General features: G+C 27.7%; 1 protein-coding gene across 1 annotated transcript in view; it reads left to right on the top strand.

The window, feature by feature from the left end:
* Positions 1-24887, top strand: part of LOC129980747 (uncharacterized) — a 198303-nt gene that overhangs the window by 115782 nt on the left and 57634 nt on the right. Inside the window, exons 61-71 of the mRNA XM_056091129.1 lie at positions 1755-1895; positions 3900-3977; positions 5365-5448; positions 9050-9166; positions 10816-10983; positions 14819-14956; positions 15040-15132; positions 15801-15911; positions 16391-16534; positions 22049-22171; positions 23087-23218. Of these exons, the coding sequence (XP_055947104.1) occupies positions 1755-1895; positions 3900-3977; positions 5365-5448; positions 9050-9166; positions 10816-10983; positions 14819-14956; positions 15040-15132; positions 15801-15911; positions 16391-16534; positions 22049-22171; positions 23087-23218 (1329 nt within the window). The remainder of the gene's footprint in view (positions 1-1754; positions 1896-3899; positions 3978-5364; positions 5449-9049; positions 9167-10815; positions 10984-14818; positions 14957-15039; positions 15133-15800; positions 15912-16390; positions 16535-22048; positions 22172-23086; positions 23219-24887) is intronic.

Below are 24887 nucleotides of genomic sequence, written 5' to 3'. Positions count from 1 at the left end.
TTAAGAATATTTATTAAAAATTGATATATATAATATCTGAATATCAAAATTTGGGAAAGCAGAATATACTGTATTGATTATGTAAATTTGGAACTGTGAAAACCGATATAAGGCATCGAAAAGTTAATAGCCATATTATTCTATACAGAAACAACTTTATATATATTTCATTTAAATTTAATAAAGCCACTTACATCCCAAAGGAGAGGAGATTCCTTCCTTTAGAGTTTTTATTGAAAGAAATTTCCTTCATTGTGATAAAATGTCATCAGAATTTTTTAGTTTGCTTTTATGAAAAGAAATAATTATTCAAAACTAACTTGCCTCTGTCAAATAATTCTGAATACTGTTTTGAACACAATTCATCGCAAACATTAGGGTATGAAAACTGTTTACTTAAAACAAAATATTTACTAAAAATTAATTATAAAACAAATAAAAATATGTGATTTAACGAAATTAAATAAAATTTAGGATTAATATTCCTTATTTAATATCCCACTACCTGCAGTTTATCTCAAAAATAGGGATGAGAAGTCTCCAGCATTATGGTTGGTCCTTACCACCCATATGAGTACAGAAATATTACTATGATTGTGAATGACACTTACAATTCAACCATAATTTCTGTCAATACTGTTGAAGTGTTCTGGCCGTTTTGATTTTTCCATGGGCCTCATTGTGGGTCAGTGTATCAATTATGATTCCTAATTTAATAATAATACATTTTTATAACTTCATTTTTTTTTCAGTGTTCATTTTTAGCTTATTTTTTTTTGCTCCCCTTTTTTATTGAGTTATAATTATATTGTTGTTTGAATGTTTTAAATGATTGTGATAAGGATTTTTGCCCTCTTTAAAATTTTAGCATAAACTATGTACAGTACACTCCCGAGTATCTGGCTTCCGTACTAACGGGCCTAACTTTCTTTTGTCGTAATTAAATGAGGAGAGGAAAACATTGCTTTGAAAATATAGCTCTAAGGCATTGGAAGTGGGTATCTGTTATGATCCTCTTACATATCATTTGCAAAATACAAGTTGTGACTGTAAAAGAGCAGCATTCTTCTCATTGTTCATTGTTTTGTCAGTGTGTAACGAACTTCAATTGTTGCTGCTGTTCCTGATTATAACCGCACAATACATATAGTATTTGTAAATTGTTCTCCAGTATGAGTAATGCTTTTTTTAAGTGAAGAATTCAAAATGGGTGATAACTGAAAAAAGTTGTAGTGACTATGGAGGAGAAATTGCATGTTATGCAGACTAGACTCTGGTCTAATAGCAAAAACTGGCAATTGCTTCTTTGATTTATTGGGCCGTACTCACATTTTGTGTGGCTTGAGATAAATGGAGGTTTAGTACTCAATAAGGAATGAGAAAATACATATTATAACAGTGAGTTTTGGCATAAAAACTTTGTCTTCTGATATAGCAAAGAAATGAATTCATAGAACTTCAGCTTCTTTGTTATTCAGCCTACCCTTCTGCTACATTAGGCTGGATACTTTGGAGTATATTGTATATTTATATTCAATAAGGTAAATCCATTATATTTAAAATCTTTAACCCTTGATTATAAATTGAACAAAATTTTCTACAAGAGCAGGTGGATTTCTAATAATAATAATAAAAATAAAAAACCCATCTTATCAACAATTCATAGATTAAATAATGCTTTTATTATTTGTCATGTTTTTTTTTTTGCAAAATCCATATTTATTTATAAAAATCTCTAATTTTATCATTTCTAGACTTTTATTCCACTACTTCCTTGGAAGGAAATTCTATCAAAGGCAATTTGTTCTTGGAATGCTCTAATATATGATGAAATGGCTACCAAGAGGCAAGAGAACACATTACTTCAGTGGAAAAGTAGAATGACTCCAAAAGAGGTACTATATAATTTAATTATTTGTAAAAATTTTAGATGCTGAATATTTTCTGAACAATTGATAAAAAGGCAAGTTGAAGTTCTAAGTATAGTATCAATGCATTATTTAGTTTCATTCCCTATGACATAATTTATTTTGCTAATTTCTGTCCATATATAATATATGGATAATATTGTATACTACCATCCTTTAAATGATACTCATAAATTCAATTGTCAAGATTAACTGGGTCTTGCATTCTATGGGATGAATCTGTATCTTGACTAAAATCTTATCTAACATTGAATTTAAATATATGTCAGCTTTCAATTCAGCTTTTTAGATTATTTGACAAGATTATGGCTGCTTCTTTGATCGTAATCTTATAATTTGTATTCACAGGTATTATTTTGATTTGCTCAAAAACAAGTATTGCAAAAATATATTTTTTTATTTCATAGTTTTGCTGCAGTTGTTTGTTTTTTCATTGCCATATTAATAAAATCAGAATTATTGCTTTTGTTAACTGCATAAGGATTTCAAGGATTTATTTTTTAGCCCTTCTCAATCACATGTTATAACCAGAGTGACTTTTTTGGTGCATTTCTAGTTTTTTTTTTTTTTTTAAAAAAAAACAGCTAGAAAGATTAAAAAGGAGACATCCGTACAAATTCAATTTTAATTGAATTTTTTATTATCATTTGAAAGTTATGTAGTTTACATTTTCGACTAATTAGGTTATCTCTGATAGTTTATGTTAAAAAGAAATCTAAAGTGTTATGAGGAATCTTTTCAAGTATTAAATAAATTAAGAGAGTTTGATGTGCATAATTTAATTCTTAAAAAAAATATTTTCATTTCTATGTATTTCTGTTCTTAAAACATTCTAAGTTTCATAGAGAATGGAAAGGAAAACTTGTACATAGATTGATCTTCATCTTAAAATTAAAAAAAATAATCAGTATTTGAAATGAAATAGAGAACTGTGAAGAAATCTTCCTTTTATTTTTTCCGCCTCTGAATTTTAAAATTTGACCATGATGTTGTAGTATCAATTAAATATAGTTTCTATTCAAGAATGATACATTAACATTTTAATAATCATGTAGAATCTTAATTTATTTATTAAATTAAAGAGAAATTGAATTCTTGGCTATTTCATATACACATAATTAGAATGCTCATAGTAATTGAACAGTTAAAAAGTAAGTTTCTCATTAGAAACACTTAATCATTTGCATCTTAATTAAAAATACATGCCATATTTTTGGTAATTCAAAAAAAAAATCAATAAATTAAAAAAAAAAACTTAGTGCATCTTTTTATCTGAATTATTCTAACAAAATGAAATTTTCCAAACATAAAATTCTTTTACCGTGGATTGTACATTGCAAAAGTTCAACTAGCTCAATGTCATATAAAGACTCTTTATTCTACATAAAAACGTGTTACATAAGTAAAAATAAAACATAGCTGAAGCATATTCATAAAATTTCGCATACAGTAAATAGCAGTAAACCAGTTACAAGTAGCTGTAACAGCACAAAAAGAGAACTCTGGCTACTCATGATTCTCAATTCAACTATTCCTTCAGCACAACTAGATTGACTGGTTTCACCTCTGTCTCTCATCATTTTATAATTTTTGAGACAGGCTAAAGAGACTTTGCATCTAATCAAGGTATCACCAGCATTTCAGAATCCTTTATTTTTGTCATCAAATGCTCACCAAATTTGTTGCAGCAACTATTTAGCATTTGTTAAAGCTATCTGAAAAACTCTTCTTTATTATGAAAGTAATTGCACAGAGAAGCAATAATAAAATTCTTAACAATATTATATACATCTTGTTATTGTTGTTTTCAATTATGTAATTTTAATAGTAATCTTTGTGATGAATTTTGTGACTTATCAAATGCATGTCTATTAAAACTTATGTTTTGGTATATCCTGAAGTATTTACAATGGCTAATATTTTTATTTCAAGGAACATTAAGTATAAATTGATATCTCTTATTACGTCTAGTATTCTGAATATGTTGCTGGATACCAGTATGGATCAGGAGATGACAAGGGAGGAACTCATACAGATGATTATATAATGGTACGTTTATAATAATGGTTTTGATTGACTTTTCTTGCTAATAGATTAAGAGAGTTTTGTTTCTTAAACTGGTATAAATTCCTTGTTTTTTTACTAGGAAGGGGGAAGGAATGTACTAAAATTTTACAAATTATTCACTACATAAGTCATTTGAATTCCAATTTTAAAAATAATAACAAACATAAGATAATTGCAGGCTTAATTTTCCATAATGAGTAGTTTTCTATTTTAAGTATTGTTTTAATATACTTTTTTAAATTTGCTGCTATTGCAACTAAAATTCAACTTGGGAAGTAAGGGGCAGTGAAAAACATTTTTTTGAAGTGCTTTCATTTTTAAACATATTTTTTTTTCTTTGAATATCAAATAATTGGAAGCATGAAAATTTATTAACCTGCTTATCACTTAAAAACTGCTTTCTTATGTTAATGTGCTGAATGTTGTTGAAGCTGATAAATTTTTGTTGAATAATGCTTTGAGTTACTAAAAAAATTTTGAAAAATATTCTGTAATGCGCTTAGAACTTCATTGCTGAATGATTTTACTTTCTTTTCTTATGTTTTAAATAAATGTATTTGGTTTCATCAAACAAGTTTTTGTATTAATTAAAGATTAAGCATATCCATCTTCCAAATTAAAGTTCAGATTTCATTTGAGATGACAGAAAATATTGATGACACATTGTACAATGAATGGAACGGTGTAAGTTTTTTTTTTAATAGCACATATTTATCAAATGTGTACACTTTATTATTAGTTTAAAAATTGTAATTTCAAATATATCTTTAATCCTAAGGGAAAGCTGATTTATGAAGGTGATAGTCAGAAATAAGTGACAGGATATTACAGAACATTATAAAAGGGCTGAATACATCTATCAGTCTTTTTGCAATAAAACTGAACATGATTAGATAATCTAGAACTAACCACCATTTGATTGGGGTAAAATTATGACGGCACTTCTTTGTTTTTTAGAAATTAATGTATCATAAAAGCTTCTATATTCAGGAATAAAAATGTAAGGCTATTATTTTGGGGATAATTTGAATCAAATTCAACATAAAGACTGAATTGAATTTGTACATGGGTTATAATTTTTGAGGAGTCCGCCCCCCTTTTTTAATTGACATGCTTTGGTTTATTTAATAGATTTTTTGTGGCCAAATATAAACACCTAATTAAATAAAATAGAAATATTTTCAGTTTGAAAACTAACACGTGTTTCTAAGACAGTAATTAAGAGGAAAATAATAATCTGATTTTTTGTATTGTGCATTTTGGAATTGGTATCAATTTGATTAGCATAATCCAAATAATTTCTAGATTTCATATCTTTATATAACCCTGTTTAATATGTTTTATAATTTCAGTTGAATTTTATTTTCAGAATTTTATGGTTGATATGAAAGCACTTATTTCTGTGCTTGATCGAAGTGTTATTGATGAAAATACATCAAATGATGATAAACAGGTATAATTCTAGCTTTATAAAAAATTGTTGTATGAATTATTGCACAATTATTAGAATTTAACTTTTTAAAATTATCTGTGATTAGTTGAAACACTCTAATATCAGGCTAGGAGAAAACTGAAATTTCGAATCATTAATTTATATAGTATTTTAAATTATTTCATTTTGTTTGGAACAAAACTAACAATAATGCAATAACTCAGGGAAAGTCTAAAAAATTGTTCTGGGAAAATTCTGGGGAGAGAAGAAGAAAATTGTTGTGCACATATGTATTTTTTTAATAATATGCTTTTAGCTTTCATAGCAGAAAAGGGTTTTCAACAGATTTCAAACTGAATATTATATATAATTAATGTATATATATTTTCAAAATGAAATAAGAATGTAAATTAATTACTGGGAAATAAAGTGTTGATAAGAGGAGAAAGTATTTATATTTATTATTATTTCAGAGAATTGGGAATTTAAAAATTCTGCGCATTTAGAATTATTTCTCATATGGATATGCCATAAATATGAAAGCAAATTACAAAAAAAAAAAAAAAAAAAAAAAAAAAAATGTAATATTTTCTTTTTCTGCTTTATTTTTTATCCATTGCTAATGATAAAAAAAATAAAGGTTCAGCTTATTTTTTCCAATTTGAATAGGTTTCTGTTTCAAGCATACTTTCAATAAAAATTTTGAATAATGTGGCAATTTTAAGCAGTGATAAAAATCTTTTTTTTTTTTATCTGCAGATTTTAAAAAGATGTTGGTCTTCTTTGTAATATTATTGAATGTATAAAATTATATTATTGCTTTCTTATTTTAGTCCTTCTATATAATATGTAAATTATGAAATATATTCTGTGATGCACATATTGGTAAATATATTCTGCAATGCATACAAAACTTAGGTTGAATGATTCTTCTTGAGTTCTATTTTTATGATATGTTTTAGTAAGAAAGTCATTTTATTAGATGAAATTTAATCCCATTTCAAATTAAAGTTAGAATTTTAGGTGAGGTCATAGAAAATTAGGAGAACACATAGCATAATGAAGATAACTGTGTAATTGTCTAAAATAGTATGAATAACTTATTTATCAATATTTACATCTTAAAATACTTCCCTAGGAAATCTGTTAAACCTAATGTATGTATGAAACATTTAGAAGAAATTTTTCAAAACCGTTTATACCAATTTTATAGTTTATTTATAGTTTAGAATATACCTTAAATACTTTTGCTTTTTAACTATGATTGCTGCAAATGGCATTCACTAACCAGCTAATCAGAGCCAACCAGAACTGAAGTGAACTGTTATGTTTTTCACTTTTATAGATGTACTAAGAACTTATTAATGTAACAATGTGTTGTGATTAAATGTTTTATATGTCACATCCTTGTTTATTTAGTACCTTTTTATATTCACACAGCGATAACAGACATTAGTTAGATGTAGGGATTGCAGTACCGGACCAAAATTTCAATACCGGTATTCGGTATTTTTTAAATCTTAATACCGGTATTAGAAATTTTAGAAAAAGAAAGAAAACACAGGTGCTTCTTTGTTTTATTTGCCAGTTTTGTTAGAGAGTGTAAATATCACCAAAAATAATTTGTAACTTATAAATTATAACAGTATATAATCACACAAAACTAAAGAAACATCTTATTTATTTAAATCACAAAAAAAGTGTAAATATCACTATTCAGTCTGTTGTACTATTACAAATTTTTGAAATGTGATCTTAAAAAACATCAATTGTGCTGTCATTAAGCCTGAAAAGTAATTTTGTGTAAACATTACCAGCTGTTGAAAACGCTCTTTCGGCATCTACGCTAGTTGGTGGTACTGTTAGCAATGCGCGATATACTTTTTCCAAGTATTTACCTCTAAATCCCTCATCTTCAAATAAATCGGTTTCTCGTCGGATGGATTTGGATATAGCTGATTTCTGTATTGTATTTTGGTTCGTTGAAATTTTTTAATTTATCGCTAATTCTAATTTTTGTTCAAGAGACAATTCCTTTTCACTATCGACAGTAGTGACATCATAATCTTCGATAATTGAATCGAATTCTTCTAAATGTGGATAGGTTTAAGGGTAAAAAATTTTAAGAAATTTTACTCTAAACTTAATCAGATTTGAATTGGTTATTTTTTTTTCTTCTTTTTCATTTTAAAAATAGTTTTAATTATGTAAATACCGTAAGACATTTTCTATTTCGGTATGCCTATCTTCTGTGCGATTTTTTCAATGTAATATATAATTCTTCAGAAAGTGATGTGTGCTGTTCTTTCAGTGACTGCAACATAAAATTTATTGTTGCATTAGCTGTTAATAAATTAGAATCTCTCCGACATAATGTCTCAATAGTCAGTTTTATTGGAAATAGAGCTGATATAGTTCTGGATATTAAGTCGAATTCACTATCTGAAAAATTAATTTTCAGGTTTAAGTCGATTATTGCTTTTTGGATTGGATTTCTCAGTTTCAAAAATCGTTCCATCATTAGGAGTAAACTGTTCCAACGTGTTTTAGAATCTAATATTAAAATATATTCTGTTTTATTTTCAGCTAGTATATATTATAGTAATATATCCGTTTTATAGAGGAACCTTTAAATATCCTAACAGTTTTTCGAACTTTATAAATTATAAGAAGCAATTCTTAATAGGTTAATATTTCATCCTCATTAGCAATATCTTCTTCTACAATTACATTGTCATTATCTTCATTGTCAATATCACTCTCACTCTTACTCTTTTCAAAGTTGGAAACCGAAATTTCTATATCCACAGTATTTGGATTCTTCTTTATTTTTTTGGTATAATACATCTATTACTCCGAATTGAATTCCATGTGCATAACACAACTGCTGATTTGCACCAATCAACTTTCCAACTTTTTTCATAATTGTTGCCCCATCAGTCGTTATGGATACAATATTTTCTTTCAAGGACAATCCATGTTTCGCTAATTTAGATTTAAGCAATTAATTAAGCCATTAATTAGCTAATTAATTTCGCCCGTTAGGGAGACATAAAAACAAAAACGTATACTATTTTGCATGTTGGCGATCCCTGAACATATAGTGGAGACAATTTAAAAAATTTCTAGTAAATACCGAAAAACCGGTATTTAAACTTGTGAATACCGGTATTACAAAATTGTATAAATGGCACAAAATACCGGTATTCGGTATCCCGGTATACCGGTATTGCAATCCCTAGTTAGATGTCAGCCAAGGCATAAATAATTGAAATATTGTATAACATAGAGTTATGCTACAGTGATACTCATTGAGAAAAAAAAAATTGTCTGGGATGCAGTTTTAACATTAAATAATTGTTCATAATGAAAATATTTTCAATGCATATATATATATTTATGATTTTGAAAGGTTTTATTTGTAAATTGTTTTTTTTTTTTTTGTTTTTTTTAATATTCTGATGTTTTTATGAAGTTAAAAAGAATAATTAAAATGGGTTGTGCTATTTTTAACTACAAAAAATAGCTCAAAATATGCTGAATTTTTATATGCTATTTTAAATTTACTAAAATAAATGTAAGAAATTTTATCATAGTAACCTTATTTCCATCTTCTTTTCAGAAAGCATTTGTTCCAAATTCTTGGGAAGATATTTTTGATGATGCATATTCCATCATAAAGGAAGGAAATCAACTAATTCATAAACTTAAAAAGCAAGACATGAGAATTCAGTATCAGGTTAATATAATTCCATTTACAAATCTAAATAAATTGTACTTTCTTAGTATCGAAAGTCACAATGATTTTTTGGAGGAAATGTAAGAAATCTTTTCTTAAATAATATAGGTTTTAACAACTGTGTTTTCTATCAGACCTTATTAAAAAAAATTTTGGTTTATAGATTAAATAAAATCTTTTTCTTTTTTTTTTTCAGCCCATATTTGCACATGTAAAGTTGTTTAATGTTAACCATAACTGCCATAGAACATTTTATCTAATTATCATATTTTCTTCCTCTTTTTTCAATATCACTTTTTTATAAATATGATTAAATTTTGCTGTGGGATAAAAATACATATTTATTTTTCTTTTTGAATTTTATAATATAAAAACAAACAAAAGCAGCTAGTGACACAATGTTAGATACTTAATCAAGGATTCAAAACTAAATACATTGTGATTAATACTATCATTATAACATACTTAATTTAATTAAGTATGTTATAATGATAGCTAACTGAAATATTCTTTTCTTTCTGCGCATAAACTAATTGTTGCATTTTAAATCCCTTTTATTTAAAAATCATTAGTAATATCCATGACCTTGAAGAGTAAATTTTATTTCCTTATTTTTTTTTTTTTTTTTTTTTACTATTCAGATGGTCATGAAGACCATCTGAAGCTAAAAATTTTATTTTAAGCCATGGAGAGATTAAGGAACTGATTGTCTGCTGCTTTATCAGAAAATATATTATCTGCATATATACAGGGAATCACCAAAAATCGAAATAAGTGTTTTTCGTTCTTAATATTGCACCTAGATTTATGCATGTAGTTAATAATTTTCATTAAGTAAGGTAGACAATTGTATAAAAACACTTCCTATTGTCCATTTTTAATTATTTATTTCATAATTTTTTGTCTGTAATTCACCTAGTGGTATCATTATTATTTGGAAAAAGAAGCATATAAAATCATTATTCAAATTTTATTCTTTGATTTTATGCTTTTGTGGTTTTGATTTCACATACATTTCTGATGTTATAGGCAAAATCGTGCACATTCTGCTAGTTTGTAGATAAATAAGATTTTAACTGTTTATTGACATAAAGGAGTAAACAATAAATGGTATTCTCATTTTTTATAACTTTTTATTCAAAATTTTAACTAGATGTTAGGTGTATATATATTCTTTTTTGTATGGTAAAAACCACTTCACTATCCAAAAGGTTAGTCAAATTTATGCAAATCTCTTTTGGCACTTTCTTTAAAATTATCCATTTTAATATTTTTTATTGTGAACAAGAAAAATTGAACAAAGAATGTGAAATAAAACTGAATCTGTGATAAATGAGGTAAATTGATTGGTGAAAATGTAAACTGGCAAACATTAAGAAGAAATATGTATGTAGTAAATAAATGAATTTATTATCAAACTTATCTATCTGTTTAACTTTTGGTTTTTCATGTTTCTGAAAGATATACAGAATAGCTGTGGTTAGTTTGTTCTATTATTCAATTATATTAAATACTTAACTGTTTTTTATTTGTTATGTTTGCTTATTTTCTGTGTATTATGCTTGTTTTGTTTAAAATAGAATGTAGCCTTTTGTAAATTATAGTGTTTATTTTGCTTAATATACTTGTAAATTTCTTTAATTTCTAAGGCTGCACGATATCATTCATCTTGGAGTGATTGTTTTTTCAAAGCTGTTGGAGCTAGAAAAGAAGAATTAAGAGAAGAGTTCAAAGAAAATTCTCTTCTTCAATCTGTGGCTAAAAGAATAAGAGAAAAAATGCAAAGTGGAATTCAAAAACAGGCACTTGATTTCATGGTGTGTTTTTTACAATCTATGTGAAGGTTCATTTTGCTATTCAAAAAATACAAATGCACCCTCATTTTTATGACTCATTTTTCATTACTTTCTATAATATGAAGCATTCATATGTAATGGTCAAAGAATTCAAATGCAAGATTTTGATAAATATCCACATTTTAGATCTACCCGCGCCTAAGAAACACATTTTTTTTTTTTTTTGGAATTATGTCTATTTTTCTGTGAACATAATTAAAGCTCTGAGCTAGGTGGATAAAATTTGTCATATGGACTTGAAATAAAATATTTAGAATTCTTTCAAATTTTGAAGGAAATCCTTTCATGGGGAAATCTTTTGTTCGGCTGCTCGAATGTAAATGAATGTGATAACAGATAATTGATATTCCAAGCATAATTGATATTCAAAATACAAAAAAGTATGTTTGATAAAATTTGGCATACAGGTTTAGCATCTAAAATGTAGATTTATGTCAAATTTACAATCAAATTCATTGAGGGGTTCATTATTTTTCTGTTTATATTTTTGCATGCATGTAAATGTGATAATTTAAAATCACTTTGATTTGATTAAATAAAATTTGGGATGTGATGTTTCATGCATGCAAACATCACATACCAAATACCTGCAAATTTATTTCTGTGTCATATTTTAATTTCTTGCTAGAAAAAAAGGTGCCCAAATACATATCTGATTGTCTTGTACTTGTGTATTAACTGCATGGGATATAAATCTCCAAAGATCGTACAATAGATAGATTCAGTGAAAACGATATTAAAGTCAAATATCAATATTTCATAACTGTTGTTCACCAGTGCCATGTAATTAATACACAAGTACGTTTTCTTTATTATATTATGAAACATATAACTCTCATGTGATTTACTTTGAAATAAAGCTTTGAATGCTAGTTTTATTCAGAAATTACCTAAGGTCCACTATTTTATATGGGTGGGGGCAGGTGACATCCTTATTAAAAAGTATGTAAGAAAGTTTTGAGGAGACTATTTCGTCTAATTTCTGTCATTCAGCACTAGTTAAGGTTTGCATTTGATTAGTATGATAAACAGAATAAATGTTGAAAAGTCTGTATAAAATTTTTAGGGTTTTTTTTTCTGTTAATTTTATGACCGTTCATTTCAAGGAAAACATTTTAAACTGTTTAATTAAAACTGTTTTTTAATTTTAATTAAATTTTATTGTAAAAGCTCTTTTTAATCAGATGTGTTTCAAATCTAATTTATATTATTAAATATCTGTTGCATATAATTCATATTCTAAGATAAATAATATGTAGATTTATATTTAGCAGATGACAATCAAAATCTTTTGCTTTTGTTATTATTATTATTATTTAATGTTCAAATTTTAAAAACTTTTTAAAAGGAAATTAATCTAAAAAAATGTGGCTTAAAAAGAAATTTAAAAAAACAGTCATGCTTCTACTCATTATAGATTCTTTCTTATATTCTGATTTAAACATTATGGGATTTATATTTTTAAACAAGGGAAATTCTATTGAAAATTCATTATTGCATTGATTTTAACTTAATTAGTTCAATAATAGTTCTCTTTCAATTACATATATAATCAATTTATTTAATTAGACTCTTGATTCCGAATCTTGGACTGAAAAAATCTCTGAAATGTTTCATGCTTATAAAGAAGAACTAACTGAAGCTGTTAATATCAAAAGACAAGAAATGAAGCAAAATCCTGTGTTAAATAAACCAATCACATGGGAAGATAAAATCGAGGAAAATCCATTTTTTAAAACTGAGGTGATATATCTTTGTTATGGTAACATTCAATAAATTTAATTCAAAAATAATATAATAAATATGGTGAATTCACTCTCAATGTAAAGTTTGGAGAAGTCTGAATAGGCTTATTACTCTCCTTAAATTTTCCCTGTTCTTTTTTTAAAATTTTCTTACATTTTCAAAACTTTTTGAATGCTTTTAAATTATGTTTTGCTTGCATTTGATGTATACATATTTTAATATTTTGTGGTATGGTGTATGAAATAATTTAAGGAGGAAAATATTTACATTTTTTTTTGCATTTTAATTTTTTAAATCATTTCAATTGATCTAAACAGTCTAGAAATGCAATATTGGATAGAAATAATTATGAAAAGTTTATAGTGCATTTTTATTTTTTGTTTTTATTCAAATTTTGCATAATTTCAAGAAATGCAAAATTTTATTACTACATCTTGAAATCTCATAATTATTTATGATGAAAAGAGCTTGTTTGATTCTATTAAATTGAGGAAAGAATCATTCATATCTTTTATCTTCAGTTTTATTTATATATTTAAAATTATTAGAATAACCATGAAATCTGTTTCACAGCCCCAACCACTGGATAATTTTGTTAATTTCTATTACATGTGTAAGCTCATTACTCCTAGATATACCTCAATCATCACCTGTACCATCTCCCACATTACCTAAAGAAATTTCTAAAATGCTATTTCATTGTGTATTTTCTATGGATAAAAAGAACCAGGATTAAGTTCCCTGCATCTGCATTGGACTGACTTTGCCAATTTTTGTTTCATGCGAAAGCTTAACAGGGCCATGAACACCATGAGAGATGCACCATGAAAGATTCCTTGCCCCTTACATTCCTTTGGTTTCGAGAGAATTGCAAATAAAATTTTGACAGAGTTCTCAGCCTCAACAACTGGAACAACTCACCAATTAACTTCACTACATTAACTACTCAACATAGCTAAATATCCAGAATGTTCTTATTGAAGTATAAATCTTTCGTAATGTTAAATGTAGTTAATCAAAGTTATTTGACATGACTAAGTTAATGCTATTAATATGGTAGATGAACAGTTTGTTACCAAAAACAACTAGTTTTTATTTAATGAATGCAGATATATATTTCTTAATATTTATGATTAAGGATCCCCTACAGTACCAGCGGATGGAGAACGAAGTTCTATCAGAGGACCGAGCGTTCGAAAATGGAGCGCCGGCCACGGACCCAAGCATTTTTTTGCAGTTAAGCCTAATTTTATAAAAAAAATTCGTATAAAATGAGCATTTAAATATGATTTCAGTTTTACAAGTAATATATATATATAATATACTACAACTTAAGATGTATTAATATAATGTATATAACATTAATAGAAATGGATGAAAAATTTTTAACTATACCCACGAAAACTAATACTATATGCACAGAAAGTAAGTAACAAATTGTATCCATCAAAATTTTAAAAAATGTGACTGAGCAATAATAATTTGTAGCAAATTAAATTTCAGTTTAAATAATTTCGTTCTCAATGAAATTACTCGACATTAACTTTGTAGAGTTAAATTGAACACTTATCCAAGACCCCATGCTGAATCAATAAATGTGGAAAGAATGTGTCATGCATAAAGAATGCTGGTGCTTACGAGGTTAAAGATTAAATAGAAATAAAAATTACCTTACAAAATTATAACAACAATCATGTATTAGAATTGTAATATATTAAATGCAATGTGTACATTTTTTTGTTTTGTTATTTAAATTTATAAAGAATTTAAGGCAATTTATTTTGTGCTAAATAATAATTAATTATGTATTATATAGTAGTTACAAATAAGAGTAGGGAGGGGGGAAATGTATCATAAGATAAAATTTTTTCTATGATATGAATCTTTTTCATTGTAAATCAATTATCTATTGATATCTGAGTTAAGATTTCTTTGTTCAGAACTCAAAATATTATATTTGTTGATTTTTACTCACAGAGAGAGAAAAAAGAAAGTTGCTGTAAATTTTCTTTCTCCGTTACTCTATGCTACATTTCTTTTTTCTTAACAGACAGGAGAACTTATTAAGCAAGGAAAGCGTATGTTTACACTAGCTTTAGATATAAGAAATTCTGAAAAATCCAGTATGGAAAAGATATTAAAGAATTTCCGCCTTGAGGAAAAGGCATTTGGTGATGATACTGAAAAGGTAAAATTTTAACATTGCTTTAAATTTAAATTTACTACCTAACTAGCAATTTTTGTTTCTAATGTGTTTGTTTTTCCTTTCAGACTAATGAACCTGTTTATATTTGGAAGAAAATTCTGTCCAGCGCTATTGACTTTATCAAGAAAGGTTTACCATTTCATCAACAAAGAAGAAAGGTCTTGTAAACTTACTATTAGACAGCAAAGAGTAATGAAAGACAGAGAAATGAAAAAAAAAAAAAATTTATTCCCCAATATTCTTGTGCTTCAAACATAAGATTTTTTAAAACTAAAAGCATTTAATTGTCATTTTTTCAATTCATGTATTTATTAATTGAATTGTTACCCTTATTACAAAGATTTTAAAAATTATTCATTCAGCTATTTATTTATTAGTTGATAACTTTTAAGTGCATTCTATATTTTTGATTTCAATGCTCCTCATATTTAATATGCTGTTTTTATTTCAATCATAGAGGGAAAAAAATTGATATTAATAATTGCTTTATTGATTTACAGAATATTTATCTAAATTTGAAGTATTTTTGATTAAGAATTTTGGTTTTAACTAAATTTTATTGAGTTTGCTTTCTCTTCTAGAATCAGACATTTGAATTTCGCAAAAGAATTAATAAATTTCTATTGTTTGTAACTTCTACAAACTGTATTATTTTTGAGATTTTTTTGTTATGTAAATTGAGTTTTTTTTAGTAAAAATGATCATCAAATCATTAGTAATATTTATTTTAATGCAAATCATTTAATTCCTAAGAATTCATTTGTAAAAGTTTTGAATCTCATTTTTCTCTGTTATTGACATTTAAAAAAAATATGTGTTTTTCTAGCATTCATTCAAATCAGAGGAACTGTTTTCTATTGCTGAAAAGAAACTAACAAAAGAACTTGATACTGGAATTATGCAAGAAGAAAAATCTAGAGAACTACAATTTTTTCCGGTACCTCTCTCATTTTTGATTAATTAACTTACTATGTGTAACATTCCAGGAAAAATTATAATTTGATCTTTCTCTTACCCCAAAAAATGCCTTTTTTTTATATGTTTATGATTGCAATATTCCTGTAAATAATATTATTATTATATTTGATACAGTATCATTTCCAAAACCATTTCCATATTCTTTAATTCATTATTAACATATTTTGAAATCTTTACCATTTGATCTTTCTATTAAAACTGAAATTTTAATTTGCCTTTTTCTTTCTGCATTTTTTAAAATCATGAAATGGGAAGTTTATTTTATTTTTCTTACAGTGATAAAATATTTAAAACTTTTTGTGAAGAACTTATAAAATTTGTTACTTCAATTTCCTGTTCCAGAACTTTAATTGCAATATTTTTTTATCAAAATATTTATTTCATGAAATTGTATCAAAACCTTATTGAAATAATTGCAATTGACATCTGTTTTTTTAGGAGGATGAAAAGCATTCTGCATTATGGGATGGAATTTTTCAAACTGTTTATAATTTACTTGCAAAAGATTTGGAAAAGGCAGAGAAGTTAGGACTGAAAGAAATAAAATCAAAAGAGGGGGCTGAGAAGGAATATCTAGAAGATGTAATCTTTCTATTAATAGTCTCATTTACTTTTCTTTCAAAATTTTCATTGCATAGTATTATTTGCCATTTGCTGAATTTTTTCTTTCCCCTTCATCTTTATAATGCCATTTTTTATGTCTGATAAAATATGTTATGTGATTAAATATGTTGAATTTTGTATTAATTAACCTTCAAAACGTTATTTAATAATCATATTTTATGTTAGAGAAACTATTCCTATAAATTTTAATATATATATATAATATGATATAAATTTTAACCTTATGTTTAACGAATAGGGTTAGAAAAAAAATAAGCTTTTGACTTCAAAGGGTACTACTCTAAATTCTTTTTACTGGTCCAAATGAAAGGGAAAATATTACAAGAAAATCAAATGATTTTCTGTTAAATAAAAATTTTTGGTACTAAAATTTCAAGCAGATGACAATGTAACATGGCATATATATTCACACAAATTGAGCAACTAAGACTGTACTTATATTCCAGTGCATGACCATTGATATTATTTATTGGATGAAATAAGTTGTATGTAGTCTTTAGTTACTTTATTATTTTATGAAACAGTAAAACGGTTTGAATTTCAGAGCAAAAATGTAATCTATGGTTAAAAATTAAGGAGAAAAAAATTGTCAAAAACTTCACATAACTATTGAAATGATATCATTAAAAGGGCATTTTTTAAAAATTTGAAATGGGATAAAAAAAATTTTGTTTGATAATATTTTAGGAAGTTACTGTGAAAAAACACAGAAATTCAACATAATTTTTTATTAACTATAAACTCTTAATAAAATTTCAAAAAAGAAAAATCACTGCTAGGAGAACATTCCCAACCTACAGTGGGCCAAATTTAGCGTTATAGGTTTAAACGATCTGAACTGGAGAGGGTCAACACACACAAATGCATATTCATCTTTATTATTAGTATAAATACATTTGTTAAGCAGCTTTTCATATGTTATGGGTAATTAGCCAGTATTCCCCAAGTGCTTAGCCTACTCCCTTGTCTGATATTATCTCATATTACTTCAAGTTATAAGATTTTCTAAAGTATGTGTCCTATATCAAAGCTAAATAAGTGCTAGCTTTGGAAAATAACATTTGCCACCTTGTTATGAATATTTAGGGCATATTTTCTGCAAACAATGATAGATAATATAGTTTTGCCATTAGAGCACTTTGCTCTTACTGAAGAGGAATGTATTGAGCAAATATATTATACGTTAATATGGAAATATCTTATATGCTAAAAAATGTATCTATATGGTCTGTTATTTTGGTAACAATAACTCAGATCAGTATTTAATGTTTGTCTCGTTCTACATGATGCAACTCTCTCTTTTTTTAACCTTTCTTTCTTTGCAGTGGGATCTTCTCTATACATAATATTCATTGAAATAGAAACTAATCATTAAAATCGGATAAAAACAATTGGTTATTCACTAACAGAAAAAAAAAGTAATGTGAAAAGCAAAATTAAATGTTTAATAATCAACTAGCCCATGCAACAGTATAATGAACAAGAACTAATATTGTTACGAATCTGTAATGTTGCTTCCCAGCATAGTTGGTTCCACCATCGCAAAGAATGTTTTACAGTCATCCGTACTGGACGGAGCCCAGTGTCGCGTCGGAAATTCCAGAGCTTGGCGACTTTGGCGCTAAAATAGTTTATACCCGAAACATCGAGAATTTTCCCGATCCATCCAGTAGGAACCGAGTTACGCCTCGATTCCTACTGGATACCTGATTGGTTGAGAGGCTTCTAGCCCCGCCTCCTGAGACCTATAAAAGGAAGCAGTCCTGCCGCTTCCCGGGTGGGACAATTGTACATTGTAAGTCATGTCAGTTCGGACGGACGAGAACACACTGATGCTGATCTCGAGCGTCTTAAACGCAGAGAGAATTGTCCAGCTTGTGGAAAGGCAACCCTGATCTCCTTCGGAGAAGGACACTGCTTGAAATGCCATGCATCACTACCACAGTCATTACTGCAATTAGCTATTCCCACGAAATATCACGAAAGCTCACCCTCTGAAATCTACATGGACACCCAAGACAGCAATAAAAACTGGGCAAACAGATCCACCACAACATCAACTTCAAACTCCAGATCTTCAACACCGATCTCAACAAGTCAAATTCCAATTGAAAGTCACAGAACATCCCAACCTCAACCCCAAATTCCAAATTCAGATGTCAACATGGAATCACCAAAATCACAAAAACAGAAAAATTCCCAAGACGACTTCCACCCTGTTCCACCTAAGAAAGCAGCAAAAAAGCCCCGCACAGAGAAAAACTTTCAACTGAGCACGGAAAACTCCTTCTCCCATCTTCAAGAGGAAACTGATAAAACTCCCCAAACCCCTGCACTATATCCACTTAATAACAATCAGCCTTGTTATTAAGGAAAACTACAACCTCATCCTTCAAGAAATTATGAAAAAACACCCAGAAACAGAAAACGGATTCATCCAAATAAAACCAAAAACAGATATTGCCAGACAAGAAATCATCCAACTCCTACAGACCAAAAAGCAAGACTTCATCATGAACGAAGCCCCCGAGGAAAGACCAATTAAAATTGTCATCAGAGGCCTCCCCATCTACTCAAGCACTGAAGATATCAAACGAGAGCTCGAATCCAAGAACTATCAAATACTGAGAATTAGCCAGATGAAGAACTTTAGAGCAAAAACCCTCCTCCCCCTATTCCTGGTAGAAGTGAGAAAAAGTGGCAACTTTAAAAGCATTTACAATCTGAAAAACCTCTGCTACCTATCAATTAGAGTCGAACCGTACAGAAACAATAGATCATCCACCATCTGCTACAATTGCTCTGGATTCCACCACTCCGCCCGAAATTGCCACATCAAACCAAGATGCATTAAATGCAACGGAGATCACCCCACAAGAGACTGCCACATAAAGGAGAAGATAGAAAATCCAGTATGCATAGATTGTAATCAAACCAGACACCTCGCAGCCTTGAAAGGATGCCCTGCAATCCCTAGAATCTTGACCCCCCACAGAAATACATCCTAAAAGATCTTACGCAGACGTTACAACTAGGAGAAAACCCTACAATAGTGGAATAAACACCCCAAGAGTCCCAGAAACCATCTCCCAAAGCCAAAGACCCAGTCACCCACAACCTTCCCAAGCTACTTCAGCAAGCGAAATAGAAGACATCAAAGAAATGCAGAGCCACTTAAACGACATCAGGGAAATTAAAGAACTACTAACAGAATTTCCAAATATCCTCCAGGCCATCCAATTAAGTAAAAAAGCGAAAAATAAGCGAGAAAAACTTCTCATCATCCTTGACACACTACTCTGTGAAGATCCAGCACCCAACTAGACATGCCCACCGCCGAGTCCAAGCTTCCTGATTCGCCCGCTCCTACATCTTCTCAATAGTATTTAACACGATGCTCCTTTCCCCACTTCTGTGCTAACCATCCTTCGTTCTGCTCAAAGTTTTTTGTCGATCGGAGATGGCGCTCCTAATTTATTTCCTTGTGTCCTTGTGCTGCCCGGTGGTCGTGAACCAGAGAGTAGTTGAAAGCGACGGTGAAGAACTGGTCTTCCAGGGATAAGCGGGGCAGCGACGGAGTCAAGCTAGTGCTGAACTAAGCTGTGCGCTACTGTCTGTAGTAGAGAGTCATGTTATATGCTGCTGTTGTTGCTGCACGTCTCGGCTGAAGATAATCGTCTCCTGTGCTGTATATAGTTGTCGTCTTTGTGCTGTCCTGTGTGTCTTCGTGTAAATAAACGTCGGTGTTTTATTTTCTACTGCCACCTGGTGATTGAACTTCCTTCACACCATATAACTTCCACTATCCAAACGAACCCCGGAAATTTCGTAACAATATAAAAAATAGAAATTGCAGGCCTTGAGTCATTGACCTTTGGAATAATAATAAAGAAAGTAAATAAAATGTAAAGTTTGTGAACCCATAGCTTTTTATTTTGTGAATAAATATTAGTTATGATATCATGAGCTTTACAGAAGCACCAATAATTCAGTCTCATTTTAGATATCTATAATTAGCACTAACATATGTGGGACAAAAATCATTCTTATTACTTATTTGTTAAATAACTGCTACCAGATTTAAATAAACCACCATAAAAACATTTTGAACTATTTCAATTAACGTTTTTATAGCTACACTTAATTAAATGTTTGACTTAGTTAATTAATAGAACTGCACAACTTTAAAAATTAGCATATTGCATAGATTGCAAATAAATTATGTTGATTGTCGAAATACTAGTTATTTATCAAAATATAATTTCTTAGCTCTAGTGTAAAGTGTCTTGACTTAAAAAGCAGTTTAATAGCTGACATATAGTATTTATTTTCCTTTTTATATGTATGATTTCAAACATAAAATATTTATTTTAGTATGAGATTTATGATGTTATGAATATAATATTTACATGAGAGATTTTAGTAATTTTCATTTCTTCTAACTAAATTAATACGATAGTCAAATGTCTGAGTTATATGTCAAAACAGAAATTGAGATTTGCACATCTGATAATAATACTGACCAAAGGTGCAGGGATATTTTAAATTCTGCCCTGCATTGAAAAGCTTGCTAGTATGTTATTTATTGGAGTATATAACCTAAATGAACATTTATTTGTATTCTCTAATCCCACCCTTTGGTAAATTATTTTATTTAAAAGTTAATTAATGCATTGTTTGAATTATTTGTAGCTTAAATAAAATAAAATTTTAGCTATAGAATGTTTGATGTTCACTTATTTTATATATGTAATTTATTAATTTTGGTGCCATTATTTATTAAGTTTTCTAAAAAAAAATATATCCACTTAATTTAGGTTTTTTTTTCTTTTCTTTTTACATTAAGCTTCCGTTTTCTCTTTCAACTGTTAATATATATATATATATATTCAAAATAGTTGTATGCCAAGCTAGTCAAAATTACATTTTTAATAGAAGTTTAGAACTAGAAGTTTAACCAAATAAAGTTAAACTTCTAGTTCTGAACAACACCTTATTGATTCCTATTCTGTCTGTATATGAGTTACCCATCTGTATATCTATTTGTAGGAATGTAAAAAGCATAAAGATATCAAAAATATATGCTAAGTGAATAAATAATTTTATTTACAGCGAAAGTAGTGGCTCTAAACTAAATATATATATATATATATATATTGTTATTATTAACTCTTATCTAAAAAGAAAGAAAAAAAAAACTATTTTTTCTTGATGGAGTCTGGAAGTAACTATTTTTATGAAATATATTATAGCGTGTGTACAATTTTTTTGAATTAATAATGCACATCAAATTAAATGAGAATTAATAATACACATCAAATTAAGTGATAAATTAATAAAGCATATCAAATTAAATAATGAATTGAATGCAGTTTATTGCCTAAGACTTTAAGTATCAATTCTTTTATTTTTATTACTTGAAGAATATGATATTCATATATAAATTTACAATTGGAATTTTTCTTTCTATAGAATTTTGATGATTTTCCACATTGGATAGATATATTCTTAGATGCTGCTGACCAAGAAATTAAAGAAATGAATCCAAACCAAATAGATTTACACCAAATTTTGGAAGAAAACTTATTGTCTGAAGTATCATACAATATCTTTAAAAGTTCTTATTTATCAATAATTCTTGTTGTCTTTTTTTTTTTTTTTTTTTTTTTGTAAGATATTCTTTATGTCAGGAAGCTACATTTCTTTAAATATAAATATTTTATCTAAAATTTTGCATTGAAGAATTGTTGAGTGCACTTTTTAGTACTAAACTTTTTTTCTTTCTGATTATCATTTAACTATAACAATTTTTACACTTAACAATTAATGAGTGCAATGTAAAGGAAAGTTATATATATCTTCTCACTTACACTTTAAAATTTTTGTTTCATATCCATGGAAATAAATTCATAAAATAATGTTTGAAGATGAGTCCTTTTAAAAACATGCAAAGTTTTCTCTAGAATTGCATTCAATATGACTAAATAAGTGTAGTTTTTTACAATACAAAAATATTGGTTATTTCTTATGATATAATTTTCCACAGAAAAAGAATAAAAATGATAAAAAGATTTTTGAAATATCTTTTCTGGGAAAACTGCCAACATTGTTAATTAATTTCGAAAAAAGATGTCACAAATCTAACTATTAGATTTGTATATTTAATTTGAAATGAATCAAAACAGTTAATTGCTTTGGAACATACAATCAAAAGCTATTGCAGAAATATGTGTATTTTTTTTTTTAATATGAAGAACCTGATGCATCAATTATCCTAATTCACAAATAGATTTATGATCTGTACATTAAAAATAATATGTAAACTTATGAAAAAAAAAAAAAATGTTGAATACAACTTTGGAAAATCCCAAGTATTTCATTGAAATGCTTTCCATAACTGAAATGGTGAAACATGCTTTGGTTTAGGAATTTTGTGATTCAATTTTTTTCAAATGTCTCAAATTATTCAAATCCAACAACATCATTTTTGACACTTTTATTTTTATTTAGGTTAGGCCATCATGGAATGAGATTTTATATATATTTTCTAACTACAACCAAGAAGAAATCAAGAAGCGATTATTTATCAATAATCGAAACACTCTAGCTGATAGAACAGAACTGTCAAATCTCAAATTATTGGTAAATTCTTTCTTCTAAAAAAATAAGATGAGATTCTGTTCTCAATAAAAAGTTTCGTTTTTTAGCATTATTAAATTATCCATACTGACATTCATAGCCTATGACTTTCAGTGCATTTTTTTCTCAGAATAAATTTTTTATTCATAAATCTCAATATTAATACAGTAAATGATTAAGCATAGTGAATTCCTAATTGTCTTTTTTTCTAATAAGCAAAAAGAAATATCTGATCTAAATTTTATATATATATATAGAGAGAGAGAGAGAGAGAGACATATAATTCTTAAAAGCAGAAGGCAGGTTCAAAGGCATTGAAGAGACTTTTGATTTCTTGATGTCGTTTCATTTTATCCAGGAAAAGCATGCATTATATACAAGCATGAGCGACAGCACAGAGCGAAAAGACAGAAATGAATGCCAACTGAACATTTTATTTCTGATGATCCCTCCATTGACCTTCACAAAGGAAAATGATCCCTCCATTGACCTTCACAAGGGCAAATAGGGATCATTTTCACTCGGCATGGGGAACTGATGGTGCATCATTTTTACAGAGCTTCAGTTGACTTAATTAAACAGAAAAGGTGGAATGGGATTAGGAAACAAAGAGAACACTTTAGAATGACCCCGACATAGGCTGAATTAGGCAAAAATTTAGGAAATTAATTTAGATTAAATTAGATATTAAAATATCATTACACACACTTATATATATATATATTACAAAAGAAAATTTTAATGTCCTGTCAAATATTTTATGAGTTTTAGTGATGTAAAAATGTGTTCCTTTGCTCACTAACTTATTTCTATAAAAATTTCTAAGGGAAAGTATTAGTATCCTAAATAAAATCTTTTACGAAATTTAGAATCGGCTTTGAGATTTTGATGAATATCCATGCATAAGACTTCCCTTGGTCATGTATATGGGTGTGTGTTGGGGGGGGTTATATTTGTCTGTTTGCGAACACAATAAATTGCAAATGACATGATGGAAATTCGTTTTCATTGTAAACACCAAACTTGTATACTTATGTCTAATTTCAAACTAATTCTATCAAAAAGATTATGTTCCAAATTTTTATTTGATTATTTATTAAGAGTCTAAACACAGAAGTTGTCATTTTGAGAAATTCAGATTTCACAAATACAAATTTTGAAATCTCCTGCTGGTTTTTCAAAATATAAAAATTTTTTTAGTTAGTTATTTAAATGTAACACGTTATTTTATTTTCTTCAATTACTTATATATTTTGAAATTTATAACAGTACATTCAAATAGAAATAAGCTGTAATTTTAATTAAATCATAAATTTGTATGAGTCATAGATGCTTAAACTACTTTTGATTAACTATTACTGTTCAAACTATTAAAATTCTATAAAAGAATAAATATTTTCAAATTTTCTGACATACTTTTTCAAAATTTTTCCTTTTCTATAAATGTTAGTATTTACTGAAAAATTATTTAATCCTTTAAATTTAGTGAAATAGAAGCAAGGCAATAAAACTTTTCTGCAAAAAACATGTCAATATATATGTGTATTAAGGTGGACACAGGTTATAGAGGAAATGTGTGTTATTTCTTTTGTATTGCATTTCTCCTGAATACCAGGATGATAATGAGAACTAATCACTTTCTTAAAAAATAAATAAATATTTTTCAATAATT

Source organism: Argiope bruennichi, chromosome 8 (assembly GCF_947563725.1).
Source record: "Argiope bruennichi chromosome 8, qqArgBrue1.1, whole genome shotgun sequence".
Lineage (NCBI taxonomy): Eukaryota > Metazoa > Arthropoda > Arachnida > Araneae > Araneidae > Argiope > Argiope bruennichi.
This window is presented reverse-complemented; position numbering and strand designations above follow the sequence as displayed.